General features: G+C 41.3%; 1 protein-coding gene across 1 annotated transcript; it reads right to left on the reverse strand.

Annotated features, from left to right (window-relative positions):
- Positions 1-10,888, reverse strand: chgb (chromogranin B). The gene is made up of 8 exons (XM_032585139.1): positions 10,849-10,888; positions 4,987-5,110; positions 4,766-4,809; positions 4,574-4,664; positions 2,012-3,467; positions 1,760-1,859; positions 1,484-1,594; positions 1-175 (listed from the first exon to the last, which is right to left on the reverse strand). Exons 2-8 carry the CDS (start codon positions 5,024-5,026, stop codon positions 95-97), a joined length of 1,923 nt encoding a protein of 640 aa, XP_032441030.1. The 5' UTR covers positions 5,027-5,110; positions 10,849-10,888; the 3' UTR covers positions 1-94.
- Between the last annotated feature and the right edge of the window lie 4,572 nt (positions 10,889-15,460).

The following is a 15,460-nucleotide window of genomic DNA, read 5'->3' on the forward strand; positions in this document are numbered from 1 at the left end:
TTTTCTTTGTTTCTTTTTTAACACAAAGCACATTAAATAGGTAGATGCACAGTAACTTGGCATGGTTCACAGACTGTAGTAAAATGCTCCGGGATTATGCGGTCTTGTCGTGCAACTTGGCTGCGATTTTCTGCAGCTCCATGTCCATCGCTGCCAGATTTTCCAGCTGTTTCTCCTGTTGGGGAGTGGAGGGGAATAAAGGATTTATTTTTAAGATCCGGAACAACAACAAACATTATATAATTACTACTTTATGCCATTCAAACATTGTTTATGGAATATTAAGCATAGCTTGACTTCACCAGCACTTCAGTAAAAGTTTGGTTGAGTTGGGAAGAAGGGTCTGAGTTTAATTTGTTGGGCTTAAATGCGACGCCGTCCACAGAAAACTGGCAGTTATGAAGATATAATTGCCCACAACTGTCCAAACTGGTTTTGTTTGCCATCAAAATAGCAATTTACTTTGCACACTTACCAAATTTATTGTTATACTTTAAAGAAATCTGACATTAAAATGAGAAAAATTTGGAAAATATTTCAAGTGAGCCATTCCAAAACTGTCAGAACTCATTTCTTTTGTGTGTCCCAGTGTTTGGGACCCTGAGCCTTTGCCTGGTTTGCCTATACCTTGGGCCAGCTCTGCATTCACATTGTCTACAGCAGGGGTCTCAAACTCCAGTCCTCGAGGGCCGCAGACCTACAGTTTTTAGATGTGCCACAGGTACAAAACACTGGAATGAAATGGCTTTATTACCTCCTCCTTGTGTAGATCAGTTCTCCAGAGCCTTGCTAATGACCTAATTATTCTATTCAGGTGTGGTGCAGCAGAGGCACATCTAAAAGTTGCAGGACTGCGGTCCTCGAGGACTGGAGTTTGAGACCCCTGGGCTACAGCATTTATGTAAGCCTGTTTCTGTGTCAGGAGGACCCCTCTAATAGGTTAATCGCTCGCTTGGGTTACATATTCCCTTCTTATCCTGCAAGATGCAGCGTCGTGGAACGAATGAATCACTTTGACGCTGCCTCGGTAATTTGTTTTTTCCCGCTCTAATGTACGAGATGAGATAAGTCTCTGCAGGCAGAAGTCCTCCACACTTTTATGAGCATCTTTGGGCTGATTGCTCTCAGAGACTCCAATCATTCGCTCCTCGGTATGATTACTGCAGCAGTCATAAAACACCGGCGTGGGGACGTCGAACGGGGTAAACGAGAAGATGCGCCGTAGTGAGACCGAGGCAGAACCAACCGAATACAGTTTGTGTCATTGGCAGAGATGCTGTGTAAAATAAATGTGCTCTGCTCAAGCCACGCAAATATGCATGAACCTGTTGCATTTTGGCTGCATCCTGGTCTCAAATGACTTGCATACAGTTGAAATGATGCACTTCAACAAAATGTGTTCTGTTGTTGTCTTTGCATAGATATTAAAACATAAAGAAAGCTGTACACTTGGACAATTAATCAAAAAACAGCATGACTGAACCTCCTGTGGTGTAAGCTCTCTCTGCTGTGAACTCCTCTTATCCTCCTCTTTAGTGGACTGGTTAGCCAGCTGGTTTAACTTGTAACTAAGCAGCTTGGTCAGTTCATCCATCTAAAACAACAAAACAGAACAATTAGACATCTTAGCAATGAGCTCTGGGATGGCAGTACTTCAGGTCATTAAAGGCATGTTCTAAAACCTCTGAAAGCTTCATTAAAGTCTTATTAAAGTTTAATACAAACAGGTTAAACTAAAATGATCATTAGAGAGGCTCACCTTAGCGGATGTTGCAGCATGTTCATCTGAGTCTCTCTTATACCAGGCCGGGTGGTAATAGCCTCTGTAAATCCAGGGATTGCGTTTCTCAGCCAGGTACCTAAAAATGATCCATTTAGAAAGATGCCACATATATTCTGTTAGTTCATCCCAACAGCTTCATGTTGGTCCATTTGTGTCTTGCAACTAAAATTATGAAATCTACAATCCACTGCATATAAGGGACGCAACAAAAGAATTGGGTAAGAATACCTCAAGGCTTCATCTCTGTCCTTTTCCTCTTCTGTGTTCTCTTCCGAGTCGCCCCTCGGCTCCATCTCTTCCTCTGACGATCCTCGCTTGTGAAGTCTCCTCTTGTGGTGGTACCGGTGTGTGGGCTTCCAGATCCGCTTTTCTACCTCTACGTCTTCTTTATCGTCTCTCTTGTCAAAATCCCAATATTCCTGGCTGCGCTCTTCCTCCGGCTCTGCCCTGCCGTCCTCTCCGAGCTCTTCGGCACGCTTGTGTTTCCTCTGGTGGTGCCTGCCGGGCCTCCAGCTCCTCTTATCTCGTTCTGTGTCAAAGTCCCAGTATTCCTGGCTCCGTTCTTCGTCGGGCTCATCTCTGGCTTCTTCCGAAATCTCCTCGTCACGTTTGTGTCTCCTTTGGGAATGCCTGCCAGGTCTCCAGTCCCTCTTCTCTCTCCCAGTATCAAATTCCCAATATTCCTGGCTGCGGTCTTCGTCAGGCTCTTCCTTGGCATCCTCTGAAAGCCTGTCTTCGCGTTTGTGCCTCCTTTGGGAATGCCTGCCAGGCCTCCAGTCCCTCTTTTCTCTTCCGGTGTCAAAATCCCAATATTCCTGGCTTCGCTCTTCATCAGGTTCTTCCTTTGCTTCCTCCGAAAGCTCCTCATCTCGCTTCTGTCTCCTTTGGTGATACCTTCCCGCCCTCCACTCCCTCTTTTCTCTCCCAGTGTCAACGTCCCAATGTTCCTGGCTTCGCTCCTCCTCAGGCTCTTCCCTTGCTTCTTCCGATAGCTCCTCATCGCGCTTGTGTCTCCTCTGGTGGAATCGGCCAGCCTTCCAGCTCCTCTTGTCAACGTCCCATGATTCCTGGCTGCGGTCTTCGTATCCCTCACCCTCGGATGGTTCGTCGCTGCGCCTGTGGAGCTTTATCTTGTGATGATAGCGATGCGTGGGTTTCCATATGCGCTTTTCTCTCTCCTCCTCCTCGTTCTCCAGCCTCTTGTCTGCATCCCAGTACTCTTGACTGCGTTCCTCCTCTGGCTCTCCCCCGTCTTCCTCATCCCGTTTACTTTTCCTTTGGTAGTGCCTTCCGGGCCTCCAGTTCCTCTTCTCTCGTTCTTCACTTTCTCCGTCCTCTTCTTCGTCATTGGACCTCCTTTCAAGGCCTCCCCAACTCTCCTGACTGCGGTCGTAATCTTCCTCTCCTCGTTTGCTCTTCCTCTGGTGGAATCTTCCTGGCCTCCAGCTGCTCCGCTTCTCTCGTACTTCTTCCTCCTGCTCCCCATCCCGCTTCTCTATCAGACTCCACGATTCCTGGTTCCGCTCATCTTCAGGGGTTTCCCTCTTTTCCTCCACAGATTTCAGCAGTGCCTCAATGTCTTTGACGTCCGCCGTCTTTGCCGTAGGGGCCCCCACACGAGAGATGTCCTCCGGTGTTACAATTCCCTCTGTAGTCTTTTTGTTCTCTGGGGCATATTTGACACCTAAGGAAAAACAAAGAAAAAAAAAATTGTGAACTTTGACTGGATTAGCTGATTTCAGCCTCTAGAGTATGTCACAGGGTCTTGGAAACTTAATCTACGGCGTAACATCTGGGAATAGATACATTTCTGTAGAGTGGAAAGAAAGTTGAGTTACTTAAATCTGAGCTTTATGAACAAGAAAGCCGTAAGACGTCCCTTTTTCCAGTTTGGCACAAAGGGATGCAGTAAAGAATTTGCTCTAGTAAAATGAAACCCAACTGAACTTGTTGGCTTTCAAGTAAAATGCTCAAGGAAAACTGACATCACTATGAACTCTCCACTATGAAACATGGTGGTGGCTGTATGATGGTGTGGAGATGCTTTGTTGTAGTATAGTAGCCAGTAAGCTGATCATAGTTTTAAGGAAAAGGTCAACGTAGTTAAATGCAGGGACAATCTTTTAAGAAACCTGCAAAGGACTGAGAAAAAGTTGAGATTTCAGCACAATTAACCACCTTAAGCATACAGCCGATTTAGGAATCTGTGGCGAGACTTAAAACATGCTTTTTATGCTTTTCACTCAGTTCGACTAAGTATGAGTTATTTTTAGAAAAATCTACAAAAGACAAAACTGAGTCACTTGCAAAACCCCTACAGAAATACCCCCAAAAGATTTGCACATGAAATTTTGGCAAAACAGTTGGATTGGATACTTGTGCCTCTTTTTTTTTTCCATTATAAAAAATGATTAAGAAAACAAAGTACTCTTTTTTTTCTTTTCCCCCACCTCATAAAGAAGCCACTGTGACCTTAAATTAACAAAAGAATTACAAAAAATATACACATTTATAGTGTGTTTCACGCCATAACTGTTTAAATACGCCGCTTCTTGAAATCGGCGTATTGACGCACTGTTTGAATTGTGGAGAATCCTCAAACGGTAATCTTCCTTAAAGTTTCCAACTCCATTCATTTAACCCGATTGAGAGCAAAAACTAAATAAAATAAAAAATATGTAGTTAATGCAGAAGACATTTTGCATATATATATACTGTGTATATATATATATATATATATATATATATAAATAGAAGAAAAAAAAACTTAGTTATATTTTTCTAACAAACCTGCTTGGAGAATATCTTTGCATTCCTGATCCAAATGAACGTCCGGCTTGGACAGCGCTTTGGTCAAGACTTCGACCAGACATCGTGCAACCTGCAAAAGTCAAAGAAAGCATCTTATTCCGTTCAAGATGCCGACGTGATCGTGTTATGAGTTGGAAAAAGAAAAAAAAAAGAAATACTATTGAAGCATACCACATCTTTTTGCCCCTCTTTGCCAACTGGGAGCGCGACCGTTTCTGTGTAGGAATGAAAAAGTAGGATTTAGTCAAATGCGAAGCTGCGAGACTTATCTCTGTCCTTGGTGCTGAACTCGTTATCAACTATCTGTACGGATGCAAAAAAAACAAAAAAACAACATAAAATAAAAATAGAAAAAAATAATAGTAAAAAAAACAACAACTATTCACCCTTACCTGCAAGAAGAGCAAAAACCACGATAAGCGCAGGCTTCATTTTGCCGTAGTGAGGGTACGACCGGAGAAAAAGTGACCCAGTTGTACCATCAGGCTCTCGTCTGTCGTCCCTCTGCAGCGCTGACTGGGGAGGTGGAGCGAGGAGCGCCTTCAAATAAAGGAGGGGAGTGGGCTGGGGGAGCGTGGGAGGAAGACTCGGGGGGCTCGGATGATGTCATGACTCATTAGACCCGCAAAGGAAAGTGACCTGAACGAAAGTCGATTCACAACTAGGTCGATATTTATTCGGGAGTGAATTTCTTTAATCTAGTCAGTGTCACGATGCATCCAGGTGATAACTTACATGTTTGTTTTTGTTGGGTTTTTTTTTTTTTTTTTTTTTAAATTTTGGGTAGATGTTGCAGTTGGCAGTTTTTCTGTCGTGCTCACCGTGAGAAGCCTGGTGGGACAGTGGAGGGGTGTTGAACAAAAAAAACAACAACAAAAAAAAGACATCACGAAGACTTATATAATTTGATGCCTAATCCCTGAATAACCTGAATAGTTGAAGATTCATAAGCAGGGGAACTGCTGAAAATGAAATTTGGCGAGGGGATAATTTATAGTTGAAATAATAACTGGTAGAAATAAGCTTTACAATAACTCCTAATTTTAATTAATTATTGGAATGATCAACCCCTGTCACTCAAATATACTTTCCCAGAACTTAAAAAAAAAAGAAGTTATTCTCGTGTGTATGCACGACTTGGTTTGTTTCAATAAACCCTACATGCGGGTCATCGATGACACTGCCACCCGCTGTTTAATCTGTGTCATTGCACACTCCATCCCGTTCGCCCTTTCTCTCTTCCTGTAGTCAAAAAGTAAAACTGGCCAACTACCAGGCATTGAAAGCTAAATTAACTTGGAAAAAGGAGCATGCGGACTCACTCCCTGCACATTTTAAATGATTCTACAGCCTTAGCATAAAAAATAAATCAGAAACGTCTACATAAGCCTGCTTAGGAGAGGGGTAGCATTTGGAGAGAGAAAGGATTCGGATCCGAAATTAATACTCTGCTGAGAAGAAAATAACATGACTTGCTTTTAATGCATATGTGTCAGATTGCATTGCACAAAACCTTTGTTGACCTCATGAGTCACTGAGATTTCTGACTTTATTTTTAACATAAAAATTCTCGATGCTGTGCTTCAAACCTCCATAATACCGTTAGGGTTTGATTTGTCTGCATGTGATTTTTATGTTTGTTCTGATGATGAGAAAGCATTGAAAATGTTTTTTCTTTCATAAATACTGGGGATTTTGGTTGCTATGGCTTGATTTTGATATTCCTGTGAAGCTACGTGAAAACATAATAATGCTTACATCTGCAAGCTTTGCTCTAAGCAAAAATATTAATAATTGAACTGTCCACTCAGCTGGATATCATGCATACAAATCTGAGCAACAATCCATTGCAAGATGGAGAAAAACCCAACACTTTTTAAAAGCAGAAGATGTGCCACCTCATGTCAAGACTAAGAAACAAAAAAGCAAAAAAAAAATCGTCATGACACATTCCTCCGTTTTAGGATATTGTGAACGGAATATTGAGCAAATCAAGAATATGCCGATTTATTTATGTTTGAAATTAATAACGCAATTTAACGTAGCCTGGACAAAAGTAATGCCCTTCCACACGAAGCCTAGCTGATTTGTAAATGATAAAGATAAGAGACTTTAGTAAGCTGATGAGCTGTTATTAGGCCCCCGCTTTTAATTCAATTAAGAGTGGATGCGAATGATGAAGAGTGAGAAGAACAAAGAACCACATTAAGGAGCCAAATCGGCCCCAATTTTTATTTTTGTTTTTTGTTTTTGCAAGAAATTGAATGTTGTTTGAGGGCATATTTTCAATCTAAAGGCAGGAGTTTTCTTTTCTTCCCAACTCGCATCATAAATTTGGATCGGACTGGGACAAACCGAAACGAGCAGCTCAAACACGCTGAACTCAAACGAGACATGTTCGTCTCTTTTGGCTCTCTCCATGTCTGCTCCCTCCTGCAGCCGCCTGTTACTCCCCGTTGTGCGCGCTGTCATTCACAAAAGTTAAAATAACTCCGCCTCGAGTGTGGTGATGAACATGTGACGATGAGACGTTTTACACGGCGACCACTGACCTGTCCTTGTGCCAGAATGTGCACATACAAAATTCAATCATGTCTTAGAAACCAGGAGCCCAGAAACTGCTGTGTGGCTGCAAGCGAAACGGGAGCTACGTGCTCCATGAGTCTGCTTGGGCGTGCTTCTCATGCGTGCACGGCCGGTTACAGATATTTGTTTACTGCAGACGGCCTCCGCTGTGGTAAAATAATAACTGGTCCGTGCATGCAACTGTAATGTTGGGTGGCGTACTGTGCATTCAAGCAATCCGTGCTCATCCGAAGCCGTCGATGTAGGCTCGGTCTCTGCTGTAATTTATAGGAGGGCCACTTCAGTTTTCCGTGCTGTGTTCAGTGAGCAGGAGCTGAGTAAAGTTCTGCTGCGGATAAAAATCTCTTGAAAAGGTCTCGTCACGGCTCACATGATTCATCTAGTCGGTATTAAAACCACTGAACCGACGCATCGGACACTTTCCACACGCAGCAGTGTCCTGCGCGCTTCTCTGAATGTGTGCATTTGTCATCTGGTCCTCTGTGGCGTTGTGCTGTTCTTCCAGCCCCCGATGAATATTTTAGTGAGCCTCGAAGACTTATAGCCGTGTAAAGGTGGTGCAGAAGGGATTTGAGATGAGCGGCCCAGTGTGTTTGCGTTGCCTTCACTTGTGTTTGGAACAACACAGCCGCTTTTAGCGCAGCTCATTTTTCATCCACGAACAAAAGGCAGGCTGCTGACAATGAACGCAAAGCTATTGATGCATGAAAGCTTTGGGTGAGCTTTGATCTTTGGTCAGGACGAGCTCCGTGCTTGGCTTTTAACAACCCGGCGTAAACTTTGATGGCAGTCCAAAGAGAGCAGGCGAGACATGCGGACGCAACCCTCTTTGGTCCAAGACGCATATTTCCAATTTATTCCAGGCCCTTTTTAACTACTGGACGGACATTTTGCTGAGACGTTTTTGTCTTCACTGTGGGGAGAGTAGTTGTCTCGTGATCGGAAGGTTGTAGGTTCAATTTCAGCCTCCTTCTGGCACACATTAACGTGACCCTGGAAAAATCACCAAGTGGCCTACCTATCTGCATATCGGTGTATAAAGTTAAAGAATAATGCCGTTTTCTGTTAACGTTTTTGCGTGGATGGCGACACGCAGCAAGTTCACCAAAACTCCATTAAAAGTGTACATCAAGTCCCAAACTAGATAAACTCGATATTCTGTTGAGTTTTTACTGACACAACATTATCTGCAAAGGAGGTTTTCAATGTTGGTAAAAGTTTTTTTTTTTGTTTGTTTTTTTTTGACAAGCCAGTGCAGCTGCTCCAATGGGAAAACCCAAAATAGCATTTGTTGATTGTGTCACGAAGCTTTCTTTTTTTTCAGCTGCTTTCATTTTTCAGGTCAATTCAATGGAAAATGTCGTCTTTGTAAGAATTTTTCAAATTCTTCAACTTCTGACCACAATTTTCCATTCAAAATTCAACTGAATAATTCATTTTTGAAGAGAGATTCTTTAAAACTACGGTGCCTATAAAAGAGTATTCGCTTGATTGGATGTTTTACCCTTTATTGCTTTTGGAAACCAATCATGAGCAACAGAAATTGGCTTTTTTGACAAGAAAAGATGCACCAAAAAAATCTAGTATGGTCAAAGTTAGCAGTGATTAATTTATTCTTATGTTTATTCTTTCAGCTTTTGGACACAACAAAAAGCGGACATTCATTATTTTGTCTTCAAATTTAAAATCTTAGTCATTTTTAAATTTCCTAAGGTAAATTTCTTCATTCACTTTGAACATATACAGTACATGTGGCATGGAAAACATAATGGTAAAAGATAAAATCCTTAATGTGTATATTCTTGACACCATTTCCATGCTGAACTCAGTCAAGCCCAACACCACTGCAGCACATCCAATAAAAATTCAATCTTGTTTCTGGAAAACTTGTAAAAAATGGAATTTGTGAAATCCAGGCTTGAAGTTTACGTCAAACCCAAAGGTGTCATTGAATGCCACGCTAAAAGTAAGAGAGAAGTCCCCCTAAGGGAGTGAGCTGAGGTCAGTGTGACTCTTTGAAGCTTTACACCGATTGACAACAGTTAAACCTTTGAGCCCGAAGGCAAACTCGGACAAAACAATTTAATTCCTCTCTCACTGCTGCGTGAGCGCTGACTTCAGCCAACTTAATGTTATCACTCCTGAGAGGAACGTTTAACATCAGTGTCAATTAAACCAAGAACAAGAAGGTCACAGAAGTGAAGGCACTTTAGGGCAAAATTAGTCATCTTAATGCTGCGGACCTTCGAGATGTCGTTTTTAAACATCTTTCTGAAAATAATGGACATATTTTATTACTCTGAAAACTTGCACTCTGCATATGATCCCTGCTTTCTTATTCAAACTCTACTAAAGTGTTAGATTAAGACTCAGTATAAGACTTGACCATTTAAAATATATTCTTCAACATAAAAAAGATATTTATACATGCATTTTTCTATATAAATTAGAAGCTTATTCAACCCCAACCCACTTGCAGGCTTAAGTGGAAAAAACAAAAAAAAACAAAAAACTATTAATCCATCTTAATACCATTATCTTAATATCCTTACCATTCTGACTCTGGGGAGCTGATCAGAGTTTATTAATGGGTGGAGCCAAATATGAGACAATCCTACAAAAAAAAAAAAAAATATATATATATATATATATATATATATATATATATATATATATATATATATATATATATATATATATATATATATATATATATAAAATTTCCCTTCTCACCCACCGCGGGTGGTTCTTATCCTCTGAGCTCGGGTCCTCTACCAGAGGCCTGGGAGCTTGAGGGTTCTGCGCAGTATCTTGGCTGTGCCAAGGACTGCACATTTCTGGACTGAGATGTCTGATGTTGTTCCTGGGATCTGTTGTAGCCATTGGTCCAGTTTGGGGGTGACTGCCCCGAGGGCCCCGATGACCACAGGCACCACTGTGGTCTTCACCTTCCAGGCCCTCTCCAGTTCCTCCCTGAGGCCCTGGTATTTCTCTAGTTTCTCGTGCTCCTTTTTCCTGATGTTGCAGTCGCTTGGTATTGCTACATCTACCACAACGGATTTCCTCTGTTGTTTATCCACTACGACAATGTCTGGTTGGTTCGCCATTACCATTTTGTCTGTCTGGATCTGGAAGTCCCACAGGATCTTAGCTCTGGCGTTCTCGCCCATTTCGAGAGATCTCTCGCCCATCTATCTCTCGAAATGGGCGAGATATATATATATATATATATATATATATATATATATATATATATATATATATATATATATATATATAAAACATTTAAAGGCTGCTAAAAACTTGAGATTGGGATGGAGGATCACTTGGCAGCTGGAAATCAACTAGAGTTTCAGTGGAAGGACTTAAAGTAAAGCATTTTTATGCGTTAGGGTGGCCCAGTCAAAGTCCAAACCTGAGTTCAACTGAAAATCTGTAGCAAGACTCAAAAATTTATGTTTACTGACACTCTCCATGCAATCAGACGGAGGTCAAGCTACTTTACAAAGAATAATTGGGGGGTTTTCGGTAGGAAAATACACAGGATTTGTTTTTTTCTGCGTTTATTTTTTATTTCTATGCCAATTGAGTGTTGTCCTGGCTACCCCTTGATTGGTCACACCTGTTCCTTGTTTCTCCTGATTGTCTCCCTGTGTATTTAAACCCACCCGTGTCTCTTGTTTCCTTGTCCGGCCCTCGTATCGTCTTGTCTATGCTACCATCTCGTCTGTCGTCAGATGTCTATTTTGTGCTACCGGTTATGAGCTCTTAGCCTTCGGCTCATTCTGTGCTGCCTGGACTTTGGATTATTGTGCTTACTTATCAGTAAATCATAATTTCTCACCATAACCTGGGTCCACCGCGTTTACATCACCACCTCACCACCACAAATCGTGACACTCTGGATATTAATGTCAACGAAAAATGTTTCTAAAAAAATCAGACTTATGAGTCTGTTTTAGGCCACTTCTGAATAATGGGCTACTTTGTGTTGTTCCATCACATTAAATCTTACACAAACACATTGCTGACTACAGTTGCAATGTGGCACGATGTGGAAAAAGTCGACAACTTTTACAAACAAGAAAGTTCATGTTAAATGTCTCTTGCTTGCAGCAATGTCAGAGTTGCACTAGTAAACAAAGAGCTAGCTCCCTGCTAGCCCCCGGCACCTGTAGCTCTCAAACCTTGACATCCGCTCTCCCTGTTCTGGCCTTACCTCTTTTTACGACCTTCATTGGTTTTGGTTCCTGATTTGTAGCTATAAACTCCCACAGGGCAGGGCCAAAAGCACAAGCTGCCTGGCTTCGCCGTCCTGAGAATATAGTGAGGTACTGCGAATTTCAATCAGATACTCCATTGTTATATTGGAAGATTGATCTCGCTCCTAATGTTTTGAAAGGCATAAAAACATATTATAGCCATGTTAATACGGTTAGTTTATCAGAAGGAAGCTTCGATGTCTTGTGCTCTTGTTTCCGTTCCAGATGTATGCTCTTTTCCCAAATGTGTTTTTTTTTTAAATGACATATTGAAGTAATTTTGTCAGACGGCGGCAGCAGCAAAGTACAATGAGGCAGCAATAGAAGGCAATGAAGGAGCAAATTAAGCAGAATAGGACTGATAGAAAGATGTTGTTTCTGGAGATGTTAAATGTGGACCTCTGGGTCTGTCTGCATTCATTTCAGTACCAACTCTTACAATCTGGCAACAACTGTACCACGTGGAGTGTACGACGTAGCAGTGTGAAGTAGTGAGAGATGATGGTTAAATCAAAACTACAGGAGGAGCTTTGATGGGCAATCGTCACGTTAATAGATATGAGTTGAACCGTGCTGATGATGAAAACGGGGAAGAGGAAAGCATATGCTGCTGCACCCCATTAAAATTTGATTTACCACAGTTTCTTCCTTCATACAAAAGATTTGTATACATCCTGTCATGTGAGACCACCCTTCTGTTGTTGGGTAATAAAAAGATAGATGACGACGTAGAGTCAGTAGCAATGTAGCAAGCCAGAACAATTTCAAGAACTGTAATTAAACTCTTTGGGATAGATTTAGCATCATGATTTCTAACGCTAAGGAATATTGGATTGTGTGTCTTTTCTTTATGTTTGAGCTCAGTTTGTTCTTAAATACGTCTCAGCACATTATAACTAATTATCACTTTTAAGCTTTGTCAATGAAACCTGCCCAGCTCTCTAAGATTTCAACAGATCTGTAATGAAACACTAGTGGTGCGTATGTTCTTAACAAGAAGAAGGGCGGCGAGTCAAATTCTGCTTATGGCCCCATGTAACCTTGTGTCAGCTGTGATAAAACCTATATTATCTTAAAACTTTATAGTACATGTATGAAACTCAGAGGGTTACTTTCCTGAAACGTCTATTGGACTTACTGACTGAGTTTAAAGTGCTTACCGTATTTTTCTGGAACGTTGTTGGGACTGTTCCAGAACCTAGAGATGGGCTTCCAAAACGCAAAAGAGGAGCTGATGGAGAATTTTCCTAGAACTTACCAGGTACTTTTCTGGAAACCACCAGTGGTAATTCCCCTCATGACACAGCTCAGCTCCTCAGCTTCAGGAAAATACACATTAGGTACGGTAAAGGTGCCAAGAATGTACCCGGTAAGTTCCTGGAACATTTTGGAAAAGTGAGCTCCAAGTTTCAAGAAAATATGAGCTATAGATTATGTGGAGCTCCTAGTTCTACTTCCCTGGTTGATCCTTCATGTCAATGTGTGACTAACTTGAATTCTTACCTGAGTGAAGAGGAAAGAGAGCGATCAAATAATTTGGACCAATGGCATTCATTGCAAAGGCAGTGATAAATCTCTCTGCTGATGATTCACATTTGAAAAAAAAAAAAAAAACACAAATCATTCTGAATTGTGCCCACACCTGACTGCATCCTCATAAACACCACAATAAAGCTGAAGCATGGCGATTTGTGCTGCGCACCGCCGTTTTTTCTGCAATTGTAATTATGACGAGAGCTCAGCACAGTTTGAGATGTGTGACCTGGGACAGATTACTGTTGGTTTCTGAGGAGAAAAAAAAAAAATCAATAAAAACATGCTAGGACGAGGTCTGCTCACTTCAAAAATGTAACCCCAGGTGCAAAATTACAGTATTATAGCATCATCAATACCGTGTCTCTCTCTGTGTAATCAAAGTGCACTGACAAAGTATCACCCACAACCATGTGGATTTTATTAGGACATTTTAGTGGACTACTAAACACAATAATAATAATAATAATAATAATAATAATAATAATAATAATAATAATAATAATAATAATAAAATGAACTCATCCAGCAGTAGAAGTGCTGCCGGTGCAGAATACCTCAGCAGGACAGCCACAGGTGTTCTGCCTGGGGGTGCATAGGTTGATGCTTCCCAGGTACTTGCTTCATTTTTGCTTTTGTTCTTGGCCAGGACTTCTGCAGGTGAGCTGCAGTGTAATTATAGTCATTTGAAAACACCCCCAGAACGTAGGACGTGTTCGATATGCCGGGTGAGACTCCTACAGGGCTTTCTCCAGTTTTATGTCTGCCGGATCTCATTGTAACACAACAGAGTAACACTTCCATCTGTACCTGTTCAGACCTTGCATCCTTTGCCAACAAAAAAAACACTTCAGTGTGTAACTGATGACTAATAGCTGAAAGTGAATGTTTTTTTTTTTTTTCTTGTGACAATTACATTGTTAACCTTCAGTATACTTGGTGGTGGGCGAGTGCACTCACAGAATGGCCTAAATTGATTAATTTTATTTGTTAATTGAACATATGTAATGAGGTTTGCATACTTTCCAGAGTTACATACATTTACACCTACCTTTCTACCTTTAGAGAGAAGCTGTTGTTTCTCTCCTTTGTGTGTTTTGTTGACTATTTGACTTTCGGTGACATTTTTCGACTTTAGAACATAGGAAAAGTTATAAATTAGCTGTACTTTAAGGCAAGGTTTGTCTGGGTATTGCTTAGGTTAAGGTAGAGTTTCTCAATTCTGGTCCTCAGGCCTCCATGCCCTGCATGCTTCAGCTTCTGCCACACACCTGGCTTGAATCTGTGGGTGATTAACAGACCTCTGCAGCACCAAGTGCTGCAGAATCGCCTTGTTATTAGAAAAGCACTTTCTGTTGTTACGCAAGCAGGAGACACTGCCACTCTTAATGTTCAGGAAACAGTAGATTAGGAGGCACACTGCAGTTTGTTTTAATGAACACGATTGCTTTAAAAAGAGCACTTCTTACTGGAACACTGCTACAAACCTTAAACGTGACAAGCTAAGCTGCCATTTGGCTGTGAAATGATACGGCCACATTGTCTAAAACAAAAAAACACGTCGCCCAGAGTTAATGATGTGCTACAGTGCAGCGAGAGACATTAGAGCTTAGTGTGTTGCAAAGACTTTCACTTAGAATATTAATGACTCTCAACATGCAGGATCAACAAGAATTTTGTAAGTAAAAACATAACTATAGGTGGGCTAATGTGAGCAGAGAATGCTGCCAGGCACTCAGTAGTGTAGGTGTCACAAGTGTGTTGCTGCACGTCTGCCCGAATAAATCATGTCACTCTGACCTGCTCTTAGCCCGTGGTATTCTGTCTTCCACTGTTGTTAACTCAGATCAGCGAGAAAAGGTGAGTGTGCACGACTCCCCCGTGGACTGCACTGAAATATGCTTCAGAAAACATCCAGGCGTCGGATTTTGTGACCTGAAGTTTACCCAAGTGCCCACAGGAAGTTGCCGAGAGCATAGATCTACGATTTAAACACGCAATGTCCTACAAAGAAAAGGGTTCTGCCTGTCTTGGAAGGTTTTACATTTTTATGTTGCATCCATAGAAGCAGGTCTGATCAATCTGAGGTTACTCAAAGGAATTCATGTTCAGCTCCCCAGAATGTATATATTATAAAATCACCTTTTACAGCAATTAAAACTAAAAGGAATTGAACTGTTGTCTTATTGATTTTTTTGTTTTCAGCATGATGCTGCCACCACAATGTGTTACCATGGGGACCGTGGCTTCAGGGTGATGTTTTGGCTCACCGTATCTGATTAGTTTTAATCAGATCCGAATGTGATTAAAACTAATCTGTGTTATAGCTGTGCCTCATTTTCCTCTAACAACTTATCAGCGGTCATAAAACAGACTCAAGAATGTGTCTTGCAAATTTGACAGGGTTGTAAAATGAGTAACAGTTTAGCTCCAAGATAAAAAAAAACATAACCTGGGATCATTCCAACATAAGTTCCAGTTAAAA

The sequence above is a fragment of the Xiphophorus hellerii genome, chromosome 15 (assembly GCF_003331165.1).
Source record: "Xiphophorus hellerii strain 12219 chromosome 15, Xiphophorus_hellerii-4.1, whole genome shotgun sequence".
Classification (NCBI taxonomy): domain Eukaryota; kingdom Metazoa; phylum Chordata; class Actinopteri; order Cyprinodontiformes; family Poeciliidae; genus Xiphophorus; species Xiphophorus hellerii.

Coding starts and splice junctions, on each gene's coding strand:
- chgb (XM_032585139.1), bottom strand. CDS start 5,026: ATGAAGCCTGCGCTTATCGTGGTTTTTGCTCTTCTTGCAG. Junction 4,810..4,986: donor GGTTTTTGCTCTTCTTGCAG/GTAAGGGTGAAT, acceptor ATTCCTACACAG/AAACGGTCGCGCTCCCAGTT. Junction 176..1,483: donor GAGAGCTTACACCACAGGAG/GTTCAGTCATGC, acceptor ACTCCCCAACAG/GAGAAACAGCTGGAAAATCT.